At 62.2% G+C, this 20,699-nt stretch overlaps 1 protein-coding gene and 1 non-coding gene across 2 annotated transcripts in view; both read left to right on the forward strand.

The window, feature by feature from the left end:
* The window catches only part of EP400 (E1A binding protein p400), a 101,565-nt gene that overhangs the window by 60,130 nt on the left and 20,736 nt on the right, over positions 1–20,699 (forward strand). The window contains 18 exon segments of the mRNA XM_049620696.1: positions 647–744; positions 1,204–1,475; positions 4,765–4,967; positions 5,293–5,462; positions 6,665–6,861; positions 9,915–10,026; positions 10,200–10,343; positions 13,811–13,951; positions 14,160–14,243; positions 14,582–14,716; positions 14,935–14,979; positions 15,059–15,076; positions 15,078–15,213; positions 15,381–15,622; positions 15,732–15,905; positions 17,759–17,895; positions 18,013–18,069; positions 20,495–20,573. Of these exon segments, the coding sequence (XP_049476653.1) occupies positions 647–744; positions 1,204–1,475; positions 4,765–4,967; positions 5,293–5,462; positions 6,665–6,861; positions 9,915–10,026; positions 10,200–10,343; positions 13,811–13,951; positions 14,160–14,243; positions 14,582–14,716; positions 14,935–14,979; positions 15,059–15,076; positions 15,078–15,213; positions 15,381–15,622; positions 15,732–15,905; positions 17,759–17,895; positions 18,013–18,069; positions 20,495–20,573 (2,444 nt within the window).
* On the forward strand, positions 6,299–6,429 carry LOC125915091 (small nucleolar RNA SNORA49). The gene has a single exon (XR_007455569.1). It is a non-coding gene; the product is annotated as a small nucleolar RNA SNORA49 (small nucleolar RNA).

Below are 20,699 nucleotides of genomic sequence, written 5' to 3' on the forward strand. Positions count from 1 at the left end.
GTTTTTTTTTTTTTTTTAAGGTTTTATTTGAGAGAGAGGGAAGGAGAGCGTAAGTAGGGGGGAAGGGGCAGAGAGAGAGGGAGGCACAGAATCCAAAGCAGGTTCCAGGCTCCGAGCTGTCAGCACAGAGCCCATCGCAGGGCTCGAACCCGAGAACCGTGAGGTCATGACCCTAGCCAAAGTCAGACGCTTAACCGACTGAGCCACCCAGGCGCCCCAAGGTGGCTGTCTTATCCCAGGTCTCTGTCAGTCTTCAGTGCCCCCCGTGCAAAGTCCCTGTCGGGATGTGCCGCGTGGCCTGGCTGACGGGGCGGGCTGGGCTGGTGGGGCGCAGATCCATCCAGCCTCAGTTTGGAGAGACAGGGCGGTGCTGGCTCCCTGCCGGGGGGCATGCAGGCGAACAGAGTCCCAGGGGACGCGTGCATGGTCACAGTGAGGATGACCACGGGTCTCCAGTGTGGGTGCCGCCTCTGGACACCCTGGGGGCTCTCCACACCATGCTGTTCAGCTCAGACGGGGGCCAGAGAGTGGGGGCTTTGCTGACGGCCCCAGAGGATGTGACATACTGCATAGAGCGAGCTGCTGGGGGAGGGGGTCCGCGGAGCCACCGGGAGCTGTTTTCCGACCCGTCCCTCTTGCTTTGCAGTTGGTGCGCCTGGGCGGGTGACAGTCAACCCCCTGGCGGCCACAGGAGAACCTGGCATGGCCTCAAAAGCGGCCTCCCCCGTCGGAGGGCCGGCCCAGGTACGGCGGGGCGGCTGGCGCCCGTGCTACGTGGCTGCCCACGGGCCCCTCTTCGCGCGGAAGTCGTTTCTCAGAAGCTACTTGGGGGGTGGGGGGGGAGGCATGGTTTTTAACAGTGTCATTGGTATACATGACTTCGAAAGCACATCGTCTCTCAATTTCAGAACTTGATTTTATAAATACGTTTCGTAACAGATGAGACTGGGTCTTGTGATTCCAGAAATCACATTTCACGTTTTTCATGCTCCTCTGTCCGTCTTTTGGGTGTCAGAAATGCTCACCACGTTAGAGGAGAAGTGCACCCATCGGTTCTGCCTCCTTGCTGTTGCCTTTTGCCGCGGGATGGGCCGTGGGTGTCCCCGAGGACTGGCGTGCGGGAGGGACGCCATAGGGCTTGGTGAGACCGGGCACCGGGCTTGCTGCTCTTCAGTGGCCGTTTTCGCCCTGTTTCCCATAAAGGAGGAGAAGACCAGACTTCTGAAGGAGCGACTGGACCAGATCTACTTGGTCAATGAGCGACGCTGCTCTCGAGCTCCCGTCTACGGCAGAGATCTGTTGCGGATTTGTTCTGTGGTCGGCAGAGAACAGGCACCTTGGCTCGGGGCTTCTGACAGCGGTCACCAGAAAGGGGCTGGGCCGGCCGGCGGTCACTCCTCACCCTCAAGCGGTCAGAGGGACCTGGTTTTGACACTGACCCAACGGCAAGCCTGCCTGCAGGACGTCATCGACAGGTGGGGCGACCTCTGTGTGTGCTTGCAGTCCGCTCCCCGAGATGGGCCTCCCAGGTGCCCCCCAGCAGAGCGTGTCTCCTCCCCCCCCCCCCCCCCCGCCCCGCCCCCCCGTTTCGTGGCTGTTGGTGTCTCCACGAACTGTCCCTCGGAAAGTCTGTTGAGAAATTTCCGGGGTCTCTGGCTCCGGCATCAGTCTGTCTCTTCACCTTCCGGGAAGGTGTGTGTCCTCGGGGTGCTCTTTTCTCCCTTGGGTTCCGGGCCTGTCCCCAGGGCAGCGTCCGGGTCGACGTGGGCTGGCCTGGGTGCAGAGCCACAGCACCGACCACAGCCTGGCCGTGGGGGGACTGTCCACCGTGGCAGTGAGGAGGTTTCTCTGTTGTGCTCCCTTACGTAACATTTTACTCAAAAGCCACACGGAAAACGTAACGTTGCTTGACAGGAGGTGTGTGTTTGAGATCGAAACTCAGAAACGCGCTATAGAAGAGAAAACAATCACCCGGATGCTGTGTGCACGGCCCCCTGGCCCCAGCCCGCAACTCTGCTTCCTCCGCCCCATCTCCACTTCCTCCGCAGCCAGCAGGGGGCTTGGCCCATTTGCGCTCCATCCCCTGCTTTGAGTGCGTGTCCGGTCCCACCCGGGCGCGAGTCTTCTCGCCCTCCCGCTCTGTCCGTGGGGCCGGGCGCAGGCCTCATGGTCACCGCGTGTTTCCAGCGGGGACGCAGTGACCTCCAGCAGCCTGGCTCGGGTGGGCCGTGCGGTCTCACCACCCTGAAACCCCCCGTGCTCTGCCTGTCCGCCCCTCCCCTCAGAGCCCGCCGGCCCCTTGGCTGCCCTGCCCTGCGTCCGGCAGTGGTGAGCGACCGCCCCGCTGCCCCCGTCCTCGTCACGCTTCCGTGGCCCGTGTAGTGGGCTCGGGTCGCTCTGACGGGCGTGCGGTGGCGTCTCACGGGGGCCGTGATCTGCGCTTCCCTGAGGACGTGCGACGCGGAGCCTCTCTTCGTGGCTTTTTGCCGCGTTCTGCGGAGAGGTGTCCGTTGAGGTCTTTGGCCCATCTGGTGAACGGGTTGCTCATCTTCTCGTTGTGTTTTAAGAGTCGTGTGTGTGTTAGGACCGCAGTTCTTCATTAGCCGTGTCTCTCACGGACATCTTGTCTACGGCTCGTCTCCTCGTGACGCTGGCTTTCACAGGGCAGAGTGTTTGGTTTTAGCGGAGCCCAGCTGTGTCTCCTCTCGTGGTCATGCCTTTGGGGTTGGACCTGCAAAGTCCTGGCCAGCCCCGGTCACCCGGGCTCCCCCTGCGTCGTTCTGCAGGGGTGCCCCTGTCTGCGTCTCCTATTTACATCTACAGTCGGAGCTGAGCGAGTGCCAGTGAAGGGACTGGGTCTGTGTCTAGATTCAGTCTTCCCCAACCCGCACACCTGCAGTCCCGTGTTGTGGAAAGTCTTAAGATGCACACGAGCTAAAGAACGCAGCGAGCCCCGTGCTCCCGGAGCCCGTCCTCGGCAGCTGTCAGCGTCTGCCCAGTCTCGAGTCACCCGTCTGCTGCCCTGGAGCAAGGCTGTCCTGAGACAGGTTCCAGACAAACATGATTTTGTCGCGCTCTGAAAGCAACACGGTCGCCTGATCACAGCTAAAAAAGGAGCCGTTCCTGATGTTGTTAAGTGCGTGTTGAGCCTTCTCATTTTTGGTTGTCTCCTAAATCCTGTCTGTGTAGTTCAAGTCCGAATCTTGGCAGGGAGGTGCTCAGCGGTCGACAACTCTCTCTCTCGTGTGTCTTCCTTTTTTTTTTTTTTTTTTAATTTTTTTTTTTTTTAACGTTTATTCATTTTTGAGAGACAGAGACAGAGCACGAGTCGGGGAGGGGCAGAGGGAGAGGGAGACACAGAATCCTAAGAAGGCTCCAGGCTCCGAGCTGTCAGCACAGAGCCCTACGCGGGCTCAAACTCCCAAACTACGGGATCGTGACCTGGGCCGAAGTCGGACACTCAACGGAATGAGCCACCCAGGGGCCCCTGTCGTGTGTCTTCTGATCGGGTTCTGCCGCTTCCTCTTCTTTTTTCCCCCCGCCGTGGACTGTTGGTTGAGGAGACCTGGGGGTTTGCCTTGTAGGACTTCGCACAGTCTGGATTTGACGATGGTTCCTCGAGGTGTAACTGGACGTGTTACTTTGTTCTCTGTCTCGTCTGTAAATTGCTCGATCCAGAGGCTTGATCAAGCAAACGTGGGTTGTTGCTTTGGGGTTTTTGTTTGTGAGAACGGGGATGACCGTGAGTCCCGTTAGGAAACACGGGGTGTGCGACGCGTGTGTTTGCACACGGCTGTTGCTTGTTCCGGCAGCTTTGCCGCGAGAAGGTCTTTGCTCCACTGGGAGTGCTCGGGGGGACTGTGCTGGCCTCTCTGGGGGTTCCGTCCCGTCCTCAGCACCGTGGCGGCATCCTCTCCATCCCTGTGGCTTTGCGGTGAGACTTGGTGTGGGGAGGCGTCCCTCCTCCGGCTTTGTTCTTGTTCGGTGTCGTGCGGGCTCTTCTGGTCGCTGCGTGCCCACGCTGACCTGGGGCCGAGGGTGCGGGCTGTCTGCAGACTGGCCGGCTGAGGTTTGCTTTGGGATCGCGCGGAGCCTTTAGGTCAGGAGCAGACGTGCTAGTCCTGTGGGCTCTTCCGACCGATGAACATGGAATTGCTTTCCGTTGTTTCAGCTCTTTGATTTTGTCCGTCAGGGTTTTGTTGACGGATGGCATTTTTGTTTACGCACACTTGGTGGCAAGTCCGGGACATTCATCTGGAGCTGCCCTCCCGGCGCGGGTGGCCTCCGGAGGCCGGAGGGGTGGTACGTGGCTGCTCTCTTCAGGGCCCTCTTCCTGCTGCGTCTGGCTTCCCTCCTGGTGGCACGGTGGCTCTACGGGCTCTGGGGGTCACGTCCCCTCCCCCAGCCATCCAGGAGACATGGCACCTGCAGCCCCAGACGGACACGTGCACTTCATAGAGAACGGGCCGTCCCCGTTCCTGCTCCTGCGACCTCGGGGTGCCCTGCACTGCTTGTTTCCGTCCGGGGGGCCCTCATTGGCCGGCCCTGGAGGGACCCACACCCATGGTTGTTGTGACGGGTGGTGTGGGCCAGCAGCCACGTCACCCCCGTGGGGACTACAGTTAGGCACTCTGGCTTCTCTGGCAACTCGCTCTTAGAAGGTTCTGCCCACTTCCTTCTTGAGCCTTTGCTTCCTGAGACAGGTGCTGCCCGGTAGGGACGCTGTGGGCACCACGTGTGATGCGTGTACTTTCTGCTTCTCAGGGTGGTGTGTGTGATCCCTCCGGTGGTGGCCGCGCCCCCCTCCTTGTGGGTGGCGAGGCCGCCGTCCCTCTACAGCCACAGGATGAGGGTCCTGAGGCACTGCCTGCGAGAGCACACGGCTCCCTACGCACAGCAGCTGCAGCGCATGACGGCCCTGCGCTCCCTGCGGTTTCCCGAGCTGAGATTGGTGCAGTTTGACTCAGGTACGAGAAGGCTCCCTTCTGCTCCGCTCCTTGGTTTCGGTTTCGGTTTCGGTTTCGGTTGCGTTTATTTTAAGAGCGTGTGTGAGCGAGTGGGGGAGGGCGGCGAGGGTGGGTGGGGGGAGGAGAGAGAGTCTCCAGCAGGCTCCACCGGCAGCGCAGAGCCCAGCGCGGGGCTCGATCTCACCAGCTTGAGATCGTAACCTGAGTGGAGATCGAGAGTCGGACGCTCCGCCGACCGAGCTGCCGAGGCGCCCCAGCTCTGTTCGTGAGGTGGGGTTCCCTTGCCCTGGGTCGTGAGAGACTCTTGATGGCGTTAATTTCATAGGCAAGCTGGAAGCTTTAGCCATCTTACTTCAGAAGTTGAAATCCGAAGGACGTCGAGTGCTGATCTTGTCGCAGATGGTTCTCATGTTGGACATTTTGGAAATGTTCTTGAACTTCCATTATCTCACCTATATCAGAATCGATGAAAACGCCAACAGCGAGCAGCGGCAGGTAAGGAAGAAAAGATCTTCTCTGTTACAGCTTATGCTTCAGCGTCGTTACCCAGTTTCGCCAGTCTCCGCCCTGGTTTCTCAGAGCCGCGGCGGCCCTTCAGTAGGTCTTTAGCACATACACGCCGTTACTGGGCGTGTGCGGCCCGCTGGCTGTCTCAGCGTCAGGACAGGCGGCCTGCGGTCACGAGGAGCGGGTCGGTGGGCTCCAGGAAGCAGCGGGGAGTGGAGGTGCGGGCGCGGTCCCGACGCGGCCTGCCCCTCCGTTACTCGCCAGGTCGGCTGAGCGTGTGTTGCTACAGCGGGCACAGCGAGACAGACGTGCTCGCGCGCTCCCGGCGGGCGTGAGGCCGTGCGGCTCTGTAGGAGACGGGTCGACGGTGTGGGCGTGCGCCCGCCCGGGTAATTCCGGGTGGAGGGCTCAGCCCTTCAGCGCCTCGCTCCCCTCCAGAGCGACACGCGCGTCCAGCCGTGCGACGGGCCGGCAGGTCGCGTGTGTGCCGTGGTGCTTGGTGGTGTCGTGAGCGCGCGCTGTCCCCCGTGGGCTGGACGACCAGGTCGTCATCGGAGCGTTTGGAACGGCCGTCGGGAGCACGGGAGAACGTTCCCGAGCGCCGGAAGGCCTGCCGCCGGATCGTGGAACGTGTCGGCCTCTTCGCGTGCTCCCGCGCCCACGGGGCTTTCTGCCTGTGCGCACGCTCGCTGAGGAGGGCCTAGGAGGAGACGCGGCGCGGTGTTAACCGACGAGGTTTTTTGGCAGCGATGTCACAGGTCACACGCGGAATCTCTGGGAAGAAGAGGGGTCCCCGTGGCGGCCTCTCCGGGCCTGTCTCCCCGCTCCCTCAGCCTTACTCCGGAGCCTTTTGCCGTGAAGTGCTCCGGCATTGCCTGAGGGTACAGGACCGAGCACACGTCCCTCCCCAGGAAGACTCTGTGTTCTCGTGGGGCCCTCGGGTTGAGCTGACAGTGCCCGTCAGGTGGAGTCAGACGTCTTCCTTTTCGTAAAAAAGCGAGGCTCGGTGTCCCGTGAGGAGTGTGCGGAGAGGTTTGTGGTGAGCGGTGGCCGCGTGCACGTGGCAGGGGCCGGGACGACCAGACGCTGGCTTCTAGCTGGCCGATGTCAGCTCGCGCCCACGGCATCCGGCCTTTGCCGGGGGGGGGGGGGGGGGGGGGGGCTGACCCCAGCATCTCACTTCATCTCAGGAACTGATGAGGAGTTTCAACAGAGACCGGCGGATTTTCTGTGCCATTCTGTCGACTCACAGCCGCGCCACAGGCGTGAGCCTGGTGGAGGCCGACGCGGTGGTGTTCTACGACAACGACCTGAACCCCGTGATGGACGCTAAGGCCCAGGAGTGGTGCGAGAGGATCGGGAGGCGCAAAGACGTCCACATCTACAGGTGAGGGCAGCGGTTGCCGTCAGCAAGCCGCCGAGCCCGGAGCGCGGGAGGCGCGGGGGCAGAAGCGCCACATGGAGCTCGAGCGCACGCTACGGCTCGCACCCCGTGGTTCTGCTGTGGCGTTCGTTTTTTCTAGCGAGTTTATTTTGAGACCGAGCGCGCGAACACGCGCGAGAGGGGAAGGGGCAGAGAGAATCCTAAGCCGGCTCCACGCCCCGTGCAGAGCCCAACGCGGGGCTCCCTCCCAGTGACCCCCGGGTCGTGACCCGAGCCGAAATCAGAGTCGGGTGCTCAACTGGCCGAGCCACCTGGCGCTCCTTGTTTTCTCTAAGGCACTTTTCTGTTCGTGCCGCTTCGTTTCTCTGTGCCCGTTTGCTCAGTTTGTAATCTGCTTGCTCAAGATCGTAACGGAGTTAGTTGTTCCGACGTAACGCGCTGTCCACGCCGTCCGTTCTAAGTATACCCGCCGCGCCTCACCTAGAGGGCCTGCGAGTTTCTCAGTTACCGTCAGGTGTGTCTGTCCTAGGACGGCTGCGGTATTCGTTACCCTCAAACGTGAGTTGTAACCGGCCAAACCCGGGACGGAGGGAAGTGGAGAAGGTCCTGCTCTGTATCTCTAAACTCCCGGCAGCATTTATTATACTTGCGTAGTGACAAGCGTCCGCGTCCCGTCGCGCGTCCTAGGCCGGGTGTGCCGGCACGCGACGGCCTTTCTCGGGTGCCCTGCCGCGTGTGTGCCGGCGTGCCTGCGGTGGCGGCCTGTGCACGGTGGTGGCGTGTGCGTGGCGCCGGTGTGCAGCCCCGTGGGGGCGGCCGGCCCGGGACTCGAGTCCGAGCCCGTGCCTGTAGCCTTCGCCGACGCGGTCCTCCCGAGGCGGACGTTAAGGAGCCGTGTTATGCTTCTGAAAGTCAGTGAGCAAGTGCTGCCTTTACAGATCTCATCCCACGGAGATAGAAGCTGACCACGTTTTGGCGGATGTCTCTCCGACGTCTTTTTAACGTTTTCCGTGGCTCTTGCCAGCAGTCTCGTGTGTGAATCCCGTTTCTCTCATCGGCATCGGGAGCCTGTCTCCGTGCTGGTAAACGTCACCTCGGTGCACCGTGTGCGTGTTGCGTGAGTGACGTTTTCCTGGGTGATCTTCTCCTTGTCATTGGCCCTGCGGCGGTCATTAGCCAGAAACGGGAGAACTGTTTTACTCTCGGTAACCGTCATCCGTGAACGGTCTGGAGCAGTCTTGGCAGCAAAGGTGCAGAGTGTGTAAGAACCGAGAATAAAACCAAGACGCGGTAGGACACGAGTAGCAGACTGTGCTGTGTCCTGGGACAGAAACACCTGGTGCGTAAAAACGTGCTTTCCCCAGAGCAGTGTTGAAAAGTAACACAGTTTTAACCAAAGCCACGGTCGTGTTTGCCTGTATTTGTTGCACGCATGTGCACATGCAGTTGGATAAGGTCAGTCGGTTTTAAAGTACATTCGGAGGGCTCCTGGGTGGCTCAGTCGGTTGAGTGTCCGGCTTCGGCTCGGGTCATGATCTCGCGGCCCGTGAGTTCGAGCCCCGGGCCGGGCTCTGTGCTGACGGCTCAGAGCCTGGAGCCTGCTTTGAATTCTGTGTCTCCCTCTCTCTCTGCCCCTCCCCGCTCATGCTCTGTCTTTCTGTCTCTCTCAAAAATAAATAAAAATGTCTAAAAAAATAAAGTTCATTTGGAGGGAAAGCTGGTAACAGCCAACAGAAATGCTAACGAGGGTTGCAGCAGAGAGGTGCGGGAGGAGGGGAGCAGTGAACGGTGCAGGTGTGAGCCTGTGGGGTGTGGGGGGGGGGGGGGCGTCCAGCCTCACGGGAGCCTGTTCATTTAGTACATGCTGCTGACGCTGTGCTGACCGTGAGAAAGGTGCCTGCTTTATGGCCAGAACACCACCCCCAGGGCTAAGCACGGAGGCGTGGAAGTGAGATGGTGGTCAGGATAGTTGAAGGGACAGTATCTGTGGCTTGAAGGGATAATTTTCGCCGGACAGGAAGCTCAGAAGGGAGGAAAGATAGACATATTTGACTGCGGTCAAATGAAAACTTCAGTTTTGGGTTTGTCAAAAGATACCATAGCAAAGCTGATGCCCAGATAACAGACTGGGGGGATCGTTGGCAATCTCATAGCAGACAGAGGGTCGGATAGCTCTGACAAGGTGAGAAGTAAAGGAGCCTTTATTCAAGAAAGGCCTGGGGGGGGGGCAGGGACCTGAGAATCCAAACCAGCCATTCCAGCTGCCCGCGCATGTGGTGGGACGGGCTTGGCAGGCCTCCGCCTGTCCGGTGGCCGCCTGTGTGATGGCCGTCCTCACGCACCCAGATGGGAGGCAGCGCTGGCGAAGCTGCTGGCGGTGCTGGTGAAGGCAGCTCCCACCCGGAGTGGGGAGTGGGGTCGTTGCTCTGTTTGGACAGCGATTTATCGAGGTCTGCCGAGCGGAAGGTTGTGCGTGCCCTCTGTTCCCAGCCTTACCCTCCAGGGGACCCCTGTGGTGCAGGCCGTTACTGTAGCTTGTTTATACGGCACCAAGTGGGAACCAGCAGATGCCCGTGCCCAGAGTACAGCCGTACCCTGGCCATCAAACAGCCACTGGAACCGATGCGGGGGTGGGGGGGCGGGGGTCGTCCCTGCAGCACGTCACTCAGGAGGGAAGCACAGCGTAGAGAAGTGCGGGGCAGCAGACGCGGCCCGCCGTTGCGTGTGCACGTGACCGTGTGAGCGGCGTGCTCGCCAGGCTGTCGGCTCTGGGGGGTCGGGTGCTCCGTGTGAGGTTCCTCTGGGGGACCCAGGAGGACTTTTCTAGGTGGAGGCTGGAGGGGAAGAGGACAGAAGAGACCGCGGTCACGGAGGCGCGGGACCCTGTGCGGCAGGGGAGCGGACACAGGAGAGGTGGCCTTGGCCACCGTGTTAAGGCGCGCCCCAAGCACGTGCAGAGCCTTCCAGCCCCTGCCGAGCACCCGCATCCCAGCCGCTCGTGGCGTCATGCTTCCCGGCGGCCCCGTGCTCATCGTCCGTGTCTGTCTGTCTCGTAGGCTTGTGAGCGGCAATTCCATCGAAGAGAAGCTGTTGAAAAACGGAACCAAAGACTTGATCCGAGAAGTAGCCGCTCAGGGCAACGATTATTCCATGGCATTCCTGACGCAGGTACCCGTCACTGGTGTGTGGTCTTCGCGCCTGCCACCTGGTGACGGGGCACGTGGGTTCACCACGGGCGGGTGAGGGGTCGCCGGACGGTTTCCCTGGTGACGCGGTCTGGCGCTCTGGTCAGGCACCGATGTGGGTCCCGTGTTGGACACTAACGTGTGTCTCGTGCACAGCGTACCATCCAGGAGCTGTTTGAGGTGTGCTCTCCCACGGACGACGCCGGCTTCCCGGTGAAGGCAGAGGAGTTTGTCGTCCTTTCTCAGGAACCTTCTGCCACGGAAATCATCGCGCCCAAAATTGCAAGACCTTTCATTGAGGTGAGGACAGATCCTCCTGGAGGTGACCCGGGACGTGCCCTGCCTGCGCTGTGGGCCCCCTCGCTCGGCCCCGGTGCACCCCTCCTGCCTGCTTTCTTTCCATTGCAGGCGCGTGGGCTGGAAAAGCAGGGGAAGGGAGCAGCGGAGAGGGGGGGGCCTCAGGCCCCTGCTGCCCAGCTCAGCAGCCATCCCTCTGCCCCTCTGCCCCTCTGCTCTTCCCAAGCCAGACTGCCTCCCCCAGGCCGCAGCCGGCCGTTCGGTCTGCCCGTCCCCACGGTCTGCAGTCTCAGCCCCTCTGACAGGCGCCCCGTGTGTGCGAGCATAAAACGCACACCTGATTCTGGGGACAGTGCAAAGGAGAGCATAAATGATCTCGTTAATACCTTTTTATGTTGCTTACCGTTGAAACGGTAGTATCTGTGTATACTGGGCTGAATACGTTTTTAAAGTTTTTTTTTTTTTTAATGTTTATTTATTTTTGAGACAGAGAGAGACAGAGCATGAACGGGGGAGGGTCACAGAGAGAAGGAGACACAGAATCTGAAACAGGCTCCAGGCTCTGAGCTGTCAGCACAGAGCCTGACGCGGGGCTCGAACCCATGAACCGTGAGATCATGACCTGAGCCGAAGCCGGACGCTTAACCGACTGAGCCACCCAGGCGCCCCAGCTGAATACGTTTTTAACTTAGCTAGAGGTTTCAGATGGCGCACGCGCTAATGTGCTGCTGTGTAGACCCCTTACAGACCCACTGTTGGGGCCACGTCCCCCACCCACCCACCCCCCGCCCTGCCTCGTGCAGTGGTCTCGCTGCAGCGCCCCTGGGCGCCCCCTCCCCTCGGCCCGTCTTGGGAGGCCGTCCCCTGCTCCCCTCCTTCCTGGGTGTTGGTTTCCAGGCTCTCGACCTCGGAGGGACCCCCGTGTCCTGGGCCTCTTCCCGCCCTTGCCTGCGATGTAAAGTGCACCGGTTCCCCTGTGGGGGCTCTCCGCCTGGGTTCCCATCCTTGTGCCCTTGGTGCCCTGAGAAATTTCCACTTGGTTATCGAGAAGTAATAAATGTGTGTGTTAAATCCTCAAGAGCTTGTAATGGAAGCAAGCGCCCCGCCCCAGGAACCCCCCCCCCCCCCCCCCCCCCCTCAGAGACAAGCACTGTGTGCGGTTCCGGGAGTTTCCTACATATGATGTCCCCTGCGGGGACACCTTATAGCTCTTCATCTGGGGGACAGATAGATTGACCCCCTTCTTTCAAAGATCGGGGTTATTTGCACAAGGCTAAAAAAGAAAAACAGCATGAAAGAAAATAGGTCTTGTCCATGAGGTAACCGTCTCGGCATTAAAACTCTTGATTGTGTCCTGGGAGAAAAATGAGGCGGGAAAGCATGTGTGCGGGAAACATGGTGTTTGGGGTGCCGTTGGCTTTGGGATGTGCGTGTGCCGCTCCGTGCGGTGCACAGGCTGACGCACACTTGCTGTTGAAATGTCCTTGTTGAACGTCTTGCTGTGTGTTGGCTGTGTTCTAGGTGGCAGGGATCTAGTGTCGAGTAAAAGACACAGTCTCCCCTCCCCGTGAAGCTTGCATACCGGGAGAGGAGAGACTGAAGCACGCAGGCTCTCCCTGCTGAGGCGGAGGGCCCTGTGCAGGGCGGCTGATGCCCGGTGAGGAGTGCCACGGGCAGAGGGGTGGCCGGGGGTCAGGAAGGGGGTGAGGGGTGAGGGCAGTGAGGCCTCCCGGCTCTGTGCTGAGTCTGGATCGTGGGGGCCAGGGCACAGGCTGATGGGAGCGGCATGGCCCCGTGAGAGCAGGAGGTACTGGGGGGCTTTTGAAGGTGAAATGAGCGTGGGGGTCTGGGGGAGGCCCCTGTCGTCGGTGTGCTGGAGTGAGCAGCTGGCACCTTGGGCTTCCCGGCACCTCTCCAGTGGGCGTGGTGCTCTTCCGGGGACTGGCGCGGGAACATGGCTCTCAGTGGAAGTTGTGGTAAAGTACAAGAACGTATGGCAAGTATGCACGTCATAAAGAGCTTGAGAGGGTGCTACAGGGAAGGCACCCCGGGGACCGCCTGCCTCCTCACCACTCCTGTCCCTGAGGGCGGCTCGCTCTTCTGACCCCTGACCACCCTGGTGTCTGTGTGGGCCTGGCCTCTGGTTCTGGGTCACGGTGGTTCCCGTGTCTCCCGGCGATTGTGACGTCATCAGGTCCACTGTGGGACCATGTGGCTGTGTTTTGAGCCCTGCATCTGTATTTTCTCCGTGTCTCTTGGCAGACACCCTAACTGCATCTTGGGGTGGGGCCCCTGGGTCATCAGTGAGCATGTGACTAGCAGGTGCCACTGGCAGTTTTCCAGACCGGCCGAGCCGACCTGTGCTCTGTTGGCTGCATGGGACCTGAGGCGTGGGGGTGTCGTTCCGGCCGTGTGCTGGCGGATGTGGGCCGTGTCTCTGGTGTTGTGTCGCTGCTGTCGGCCCGTGAATTTGTGGACCTCCGTGTGCTCCCTGGCAGGGCAGGCACTTTTTTGTGAAGTGCCTGTTCATGTCCTTCTCCCTTTTTTGTGTTAACTGGGTTATTTATTTTTCTTAGTGGTTTGTTGGCACTTTTTATGTGCTCTGGGTGAATCTGTAAAATACCTTTGTGCATTCTGTGGTTTGCTCGTCTTTCAATGAGCAGAAACCCTGGGTCCTGAAGCCAACCAGTAGCCCGTCTTTATCATGGTTGGGGCTTAAAAAACATTCTTTTTACCCTGGGTCGTTTTACCCTGGGTTGTCTGGACGTCCTCTTTCGTTTTCTTGTAGGTGCTTCAGTGGTCTTCATATTTAGATGTGCGACCTGGAATGATTTCTGTATTGTGTGAGGTCAGGTAACATTTTAAACTGCAGATTTTGCCAGATTGCCAAGAAAAGAGGTTATACAGTTGGTAATCGATACCCCGAAACCAGAGACTGTGGGCTCATGTCCGATGCACCAGCATGCCCATCCACACGCACCCCTGTCAGGCGTGAGCTCCTTGCTGTGGGAAGGCGCCTCCTTCCTCTTGCTTGGTTTCTTGATCTGTGGTGATGCTGACCGTCTCACACGCCTGTCGTCTGTGTTACCTTTTCTGTGGGCTTGGTTTTGGCAGCTGCGGCGTAGGGTTGTTTGTCCCCCGTTCGTGCTGCGGAAGGGTTGTCGTTCATCTGAGCCGTGGCCGTGCCGGGTGCCGGTTGCGAGGTTGAACGAGGTGCCCCGCGCTTCTGTGTTCTCAGGGCCGCGGAGCTTTGTGGTGTGGCAGCGCTCGGCCCTTCGCTGGGGCTTGCTGTCTGCCGTGGCCGTGAGCCGCTCATGTTCATTGCCCTCCTCTGTCACGCTTAGTTTTCCGTCACCGCAGGGAGGCTCCGTGTGCGGCACAGGCGTGTCGGCATTTATGCAGGGCCGCTCCTTCTCAAAACGCTTTTATTTAAAAACACCTGAAAGTAGTTTAAACGATAATTTCTTTAGGCCCTCAAGAGTATCGAGTACCTGGAGGACGATGCCCAGAAACCCGAGGAGGAAGCGGTGCCAGGGTCGCCCGACGGCGACGGCCCAGGGTGGAAGGAAGAGCCATCGCAGCTGGAGGAGTTAGCAGACTTTATGGAACAGGTCTGGACGCTTTCTCTTCTGTGCTCCCACTCACTGAGTTTCCGGACACCTAGACGTTTCAGCGCTTGACCCTTTCGTGATGTTTTCCGCGGTCGCTGTGACAAAGAATGATCCTTTTCTCGATCCGGGTGTTGGCGGGGGGTTATATAAGGACCTTCACCTTTCTGATTTGCTGTTAACTCCGTTCAAAACGTGATTTTTGAAACAGCTTACACCTATTGAAAAGTATGCCCTGAATTACCTGGAGTTATTCCACACGCCCGCTGGCCCGGAGAAGGAGGGCAACGGCGAGGTAAGGGCAGGTGGGCGGGCTTCTGGTCCCACCACCCACCAGGGCCTCGGCTTCAGAGGCAAATTCAGCCTGAAGTAAAGTGACTTGCCAGGAAGTCAGGGAATGAAAATCCAACCCACCGGTGTGGAAAGAGACAAAAAGGAAGTCTTGGGAAACCCCAGGGAACGCTTCTCATTCGACCGGAAGTCGCTTGATGCCGGCTGGGTCGGAGGGCTAGGTGTTGGGGGCGGGGAGGGGTCCGGAGAGCCCGCGGCCGGAGAGGGGCTCGGCCGGTGACGCGGCGAGCCGGGCCGCGGCGTCGGGAGTCCCAGAGCCCCCGTGTGCGGTCTCCCCGCCAGGACGCCGTGCTGACCGCCGTGACGGAGTGGGAGGCGCGGAACGCCAGGGCCCAGCGGGAGAGGGAGGCGCGGGCGCTACAGGAGCAGGAGCACGAGCAGCTCCTCACCTACACGAGGGAGGACGCCTACAGTGCGGTACGCGGGGCGCGGGCTGCGGGGCGCTGCTGCCGGGCCGGGCCCTTCTCTGTTCCCGTGGCCGCTGCGGGAGGCCTGACCCTCGGCTGCAGGTGTCTGCTTCCCGCGGGCTTCTCCCCGAGTGCGGTCAGGGCAGCGTCACCGGCGCAGGGTAGACGGTTGGTGGCCTGTGGCTGCGTCTCGGACCGGGTCGCCCTGAGCCTGCCCCTCACCCGCAGGAGTACGTCTGTGAAGGTGCCGACGGGCAGATGGAGGTCATGCCGGTGAGTGCCGGTGCCCCCGTGCGTCGGGGCGGCCGCCCTCCCGGAGCCGCACGGCTCAGGCTCTCCCTCCTGTGCGCAGCTCTGGACGCCGCCCACGCCCCCCCCAGGATGACAACGACATCTACGTGGACCCGGTCCTGTGTCTCACGTACGAAAGCACGCCCATCCCGGAGTCCAAGCTGCCTCCCGTGTACGTGAGGAAGGAGCGCAGGCGCCACCGCACGGACCCGTCAGGTGCGCCCGCGGCCCCGCTTGGCGTGGAAGCGGGAGGGTGGGTCCGTCTCCGCCAGCGGCTCCGTGGTGACCGCCCCCCCCCCCCCCGCCCCGCCCCGCCCCTGCCCCTCGCCCGCGGAGGCGCGGTCTCCCGTCGGCCGCCTGGCTGACGAAGGCCCTCCGTGCAGTCGCAGGCAGGAAGAAGAAGCAGCGCCACGGGGAGCCCGTCGTCCCTCCGCGCTCGCTGTTCGACCGCGCGACGCCCGGCATGTTGAAAATGCGGCGGGAAGGGAAGGAGCAGAAGAAGAACATTCTGTTGAAGCAGCAGACGCAGTTTGCCAAGCCTCTGCCGACGTTTGCCAAACCCGCGGCCGAGTCGGGCCCGGACAACCCCGAGTGGCTCATCAGCGAGGACTGGGCGCTGCTGCAGGTGAGCGCGGGGCCCCTCTGGCCCACGTCCCGTCGCCGTGCTCCCTTGGGAGAGCGCGCGAACCGGCCGGTGGGTCTCGCTGACCCGTGTCGCCTGGGACGTCCTCTAGGCCGTGAAGCAGCTCCTGGAGCTACCTCTGAACCTCGCCATCGTGTCCCCGGCCCACACGCCCAACTGGGACCTCGTCAGCGACGTGGTCAACTCCTGCAGCCGCATCTACCGCTCTTCCAAGCAGTGCCGGAGCCGCTACGAGAACGTGCTCATTCCGAGGGAGGAGGGCAAGGTGAGCCGCTCCCCACCCCCCTTGCACCCACGGGACTCCGGCCCCCGGCTCCGCGCAGCCTGGCGAGGCGGGTCGCCTGCGCCGTCCCTGGCGTGCACCCACGGCTCTGCCTTCACGGCCGCCATCGTGCAGGCCACGGTCCCACACCTGGAAAGTCCCGTGTGCCGTCCGCAAGCCTGGCCCACCTTCGTCTCTTTTCCTTTCCTTTCCTGAGAAGGTGTCGGGTGAACTCGAGAGCCTTTCTTTGGCTCCGTCGGCTGTACCTCAAGAGTCTGTCGGTGTCTTCCCCGCCGTGTCGTTGCCGTGCTCCCACCGGGCCCATTGGCTGCCACGGTGGCAGGACCGGCTCTGGACCCCCGTCCCGCCGACTGTGCGTGGCACGTGCGGAACGCACAGCGGCCAGGTGCTTGGCGTCTTTCCTGAGAAGCCGGCCGTGGCGGCGGCCTGACCTCTCCCCACCCTACCCCCAAGAGCCGGCTGTGCGGACGAGCGTCCGCCTACACGCTTTTTCTCCTTCCTTGAGCCGAGCGGGCTTCTCTCCGTCATCTGCTGTCTTCACCGCCTCCCGTCTTGCCGCTCGCCCGTTCGCCTCCCGTCTGCCTCCCTTCCGGAGAACGTCCCAAGGCCCGCGCCCATGCTGACCCCACAGGGCACGTGCAGCAGAGGCCCACGCGGTCCTCGGATGAAGGGTGAAAATCACTCTATCGTCTCCGTGTTCGTTTTTCCAGAAACGTTCGTCTCAGGGCATTCGTTTGCTTTTTGTTTAAGAACAGAAATGCAAGCGTTTTTCACAGCACCTGTGGTGCCTTCACCGACGAGACCTCGCACAATCTCGTGTCTGGTCTGACGTGTTGGAAGCACTACAGCCGTAGCGTTAACGCGGGAAACGCGATGCTGGCGCTTTGTTTTCCTTTGTCACACGTGAAGTTAACCCCTAGGAGAAGACAGAACACCTGTCGGGCACGAAGGTGACGTTCCGAACGAACCGTAGGCAGCGTGCGGAGGGCCGCGTGTGGGGCGCAGACTCCGCCCGGAGGGTGGCGCTCACAGACGCGGGGCGGCGGCGGCGGCGGCGGCGGCGGCGGCGGCGTGTCGGGTGGAGCCGGGTGGGGGCGGAGCCCCTTCACCACCTGCCACGGCCGCTGGTGTTCTCGTGACGTACCTGGTCCCCAGCCTGCTCTGCCTTTCTTCCTTCCCCGTACGGTGACGTGGGAGATGAGGTCCCGCGTTCGGGGCCTTCCCGCGCCCGTCTTGTCGTTCTGGCTTTCCTCTGATGCCGCCCTGCTCGATTTAATGGCGTCACTCAGACGACGCAGGGAGGTGCCCGTGCACCGCGTCTCCCAGCACGGCGCTTACTGTGTAGGGGTCTCGGTTCCCGTCCCACACGCTGTGTGTGACTCCCGGTGGCAGGGCGGTCGGAGCCTGGAGCCGCAGAGGACGGTCCCAGGGAGCCCTGCTTGGTTTAACTGTGGGACACGTGAAGGGGAAGGTCGCCAGCCACACACGGTGCCGGAAGCCCCCGAGGACAGGCTCAGACACCCGCACGTGCCTCTCCCCTCTGTGCGTGCGGGCGGAGGTCTGCCGTGGGGGCAGCCACACCGGCCCCGCCTCACGCGACGCGTGCGACCGCGGGCGCCTTGCCCAGCGGCCGTCCCGGCGGAAGGGGAGTCCTCCCTCCGCGGGGCTCACACGAGCGGGCGCGTGGAGAGGCCTGGAGAGGCCTGAGGACCCGCAGCCGGCGGGTGGCCGTGCCGCCTCGGGAAGGAGGACCCACGCGCGATCTGGGAGGCCTAGCGCCAGGCCTCCGAATCAGCCGCCGCCCGCCTGACGCGCTGTCCTCGATCTTGTCTCAGAGTAAGAACAACCGTCCCCTGCGCACGGGCCAGATGTACGCCCAGGACGAGAACGCCACGCACACCCAGCTGTACACGAGCCACTTCGACCTGATGAAGATGACGGCCGGGAAGCGGAGCCCCCCCATCAAGCCTCTGTATGCTCCCCGAGCTCCCCTTTCCGCCCGTGACGGAGCCAGTGTGCGCGGCCTGCCGCGAGCATCCTCCCGCAGGCGGTCCTCGCTGGTAACCGTCGTCTCCTTTCTGTGCTGCAGGCTCGGCATGAATCCCTTTCAGAAAAACCCCAAGCACGCCTCCGTGTTGGCAGAAAGGTATTTTTGTATCTGTGACACGTTTTCGTTATGTGAGACGTCTTTGTTTTCACGTTCCCTTCGACTCAGCGCGGTCAGTGAATCGTGCAGACGACGCGTCCGGGCGGCGGCTGGTTATCTCCAGCGACTGCCCGCGTGGCGTTCCCGTGACAAGAGTCTGCCCCTGCCTGCAGCCTGCGGGGTACGCTGGCGGACGGGCAGGGCAGCGGTAGGGGCTTTGTCCCCTCTCAGCCGTACCCGCCTCTATCCCGGCGTACGTCGTGTTCTGCCCGGAAAGTACCCCGGGCGTCGGGGCGAACGTACCTGCTCCGTGAGCGAGCAAAAGAGAACAAAGGACGGACCGGAGGGGGTGGGCAGGGGCGGTGAGGCCAGGTCGGGGTCTGCGTGCGGCTGTCCGGGTGTTCGGCGCAGGCTCCCCTTGCTTTCCGAGCGTCGGACGGTTTACGACGAGGGAGCATGTGTCTAGATGAAGCCTGGGTGCCCACCTGGGCCCAGCCTTCCTGGTTGTCCGAGCGACGGTCTGCAGCATACCACGGGCCCTGCTTCCTCCTTACCCGCTGTCAGCGTGGTCCCGAGCTGGCCCGTCTCCCCTGAGACCCCGGCAGCCCGTCCTGGCCGCTCTGCGGGCCTGGCCTCCGCAGGATGCTCCCCGCCTCCTGGTCCCGGGACGGTTTCCCTGAATGTCCGCATGGCCGGTGCCCGGGCCCCCCCTCGCACGCCACCTTTCCCCCCTTGCCGACAGTCAGACCGCGGTCCTTTGTGTTTCTTCACAGTGCAGACCGCCTCCGCCTTCTGTACTCGAGTTGTGTAGCGCCCGTGTGTCTGTGGACGTAGGGGTTCTGGGGTCTGGGTTACAGAGCTGGCACGCGGTACGTGTTTGTAGATTAAATTAGCGGATTGATCCCCGCGACGGACCATTTACCGACACGCTGTGTGCCTGGCGCTGTGCTGGGCCCAGCGGTTCGTCAGCGAGCAGAAGGGCACGTTCTTATCTTGTTTGGTGTGCCTGCAACAAACTCAGACTGATCTTACGGAGGTGGAAGGTCTGTCCCACAGACAGACGGCATGAAACAGCCCGGCAGAGGGGACCGGGGGTGCTCCTGCTGGATGTCGCTCCGATGCGAGGGCATGTCAGGTCACCCGTCGTGGGGCTGAGGGAGACGGGTTACGAGGCAGGTCTGCAGGACGAGCACGAGGGGGCCCGGGTGGCTCCGAGGTAGGGGAGCGGGGCAAGCGGGGAGGTGGGCATTTCGGGGGCGCCCGGGCGGACGAGGCTGTTCAGTGTGAAAGCCTGGCTGGGGTGAGGCAAGCACTGGCCTGGGGGTCTTGGGGGCTCAAGTTAGTTTCTGTGTCTGGCTCAGGTCAGAGGAACGGGCCCCGTGTAGACAGGGCTAGAAGGTGGGGGTGAGGGGAGAGGAGAGGCCGGCATGCGGGCCCGCAGCTGGCTGTCCTCTCGGAGTCTTGTGGCAGCGGAGGGTGAGGGTCCGCAAGGAGCCGGGGCCGGGCCAGCGGCCCAGGGGAGGACGAGCTGTGGGGGCCCCGCCTGGAGCCGGCTGGCCCGGGGAGCCCTGTGTGCAGGAGGGACCACCGCCAGAGGAAGGCCTAGGTGATCACGTGAGAGCAGGGGCAGGGCGGTGGGATCTGGTGAGACGTCCCGAGCGGGCTGGCACGAGCATGGGGGCGGTGAGGGGCTGACGTGCAGGGGCACCCGATAGGTGCGGCACGGCCCCGGGCCCTGCTAGGGAAGGCCCAGAAACGGGGAGGGCGTCCTTGAGGCTCGAAACAAAGCTGGACTCTCTGTGACAGCAGGCGTCGAGGAGATGGGGAGGGAATAGTAACTGGGGGGCACCCCCCCAGGAGCAAGGGCTCAGGATGGGGAGGGCTCTGAGGGGGCCCACCCTCCCCCTGGGCTCCCCTGGGCTCCCCTGGGCTCCCCTGGGCTCCCCCTGGGCTCCCCCTGGGCTTTGCCGGTCAGCTTGGAGCCATTGGGAGGCCAGCCGGGGGTGTGGGCAGCGCTAGGCCCTGATGTTAGTTGTCGTGGACACGGGGACATCTGGAGGGCCGGAGTGGGGCCTGGGGACACAGGGCTACTGATGGCTCTGCTGGTTGGGGGAGGGGAGGCCCGCCTGGAGCAGGTGGTTAGCCGTGGGGCGCACGCACACGTTTCAGTCCCCCGATGTACCGGGCACTGTACCGGCTGCCGCTGTGGTAGAGCAGACCTGCCTCCTGGAAGGTTCTCTGTGGAAAGGGAACGGGAGACGTGGTCTTGGACGACTCCTGCAGCTTTTTTTCTTGCGAGGGGGCTTGGCCAGAGCGGCCTCCTGGCACCTGGCTGCTCAGGCGGTGAGAGCCCCCTGCCTTTCTGGAGTACTCCGCTCCCCCCGAGCGTGTCCGTTTATCTTCCTCGTCTGCTTTTGTGTTTCAGCGGCATCAACTATGACAAACCGCTGCCTCCCATTCAGGTTGCATCTCTTCGAGCAGAGCGTATCGCCAAAGAGAAGAAGGTGTGGATGCCGGGGCCCCCGGGTGGGGCCAGGGTGGGGGGCGTGGGGGGCGGGCTCCTCCCCACGGCTCCGCTCCTCTCCTCTCCTCTCCTCTCCTCTCCTCTCCTCTCCTCTCCTCTCCTCTCC

Source organism: Panthera uncia (assembly GCF_023721935.1).
Source record: "Panthera uncia isolate 11264 chromosome D3 unlocalized genomic scaffold, Puncia_PCG_1.0 HiC_scaffold_9, whole genome shotgun sequence".
Lineage (NCBI taxonomy): Eukaryota > Metazoa > Chordata > Mammalia > Carnivora > Felidae > Panthera > Panthera uncia.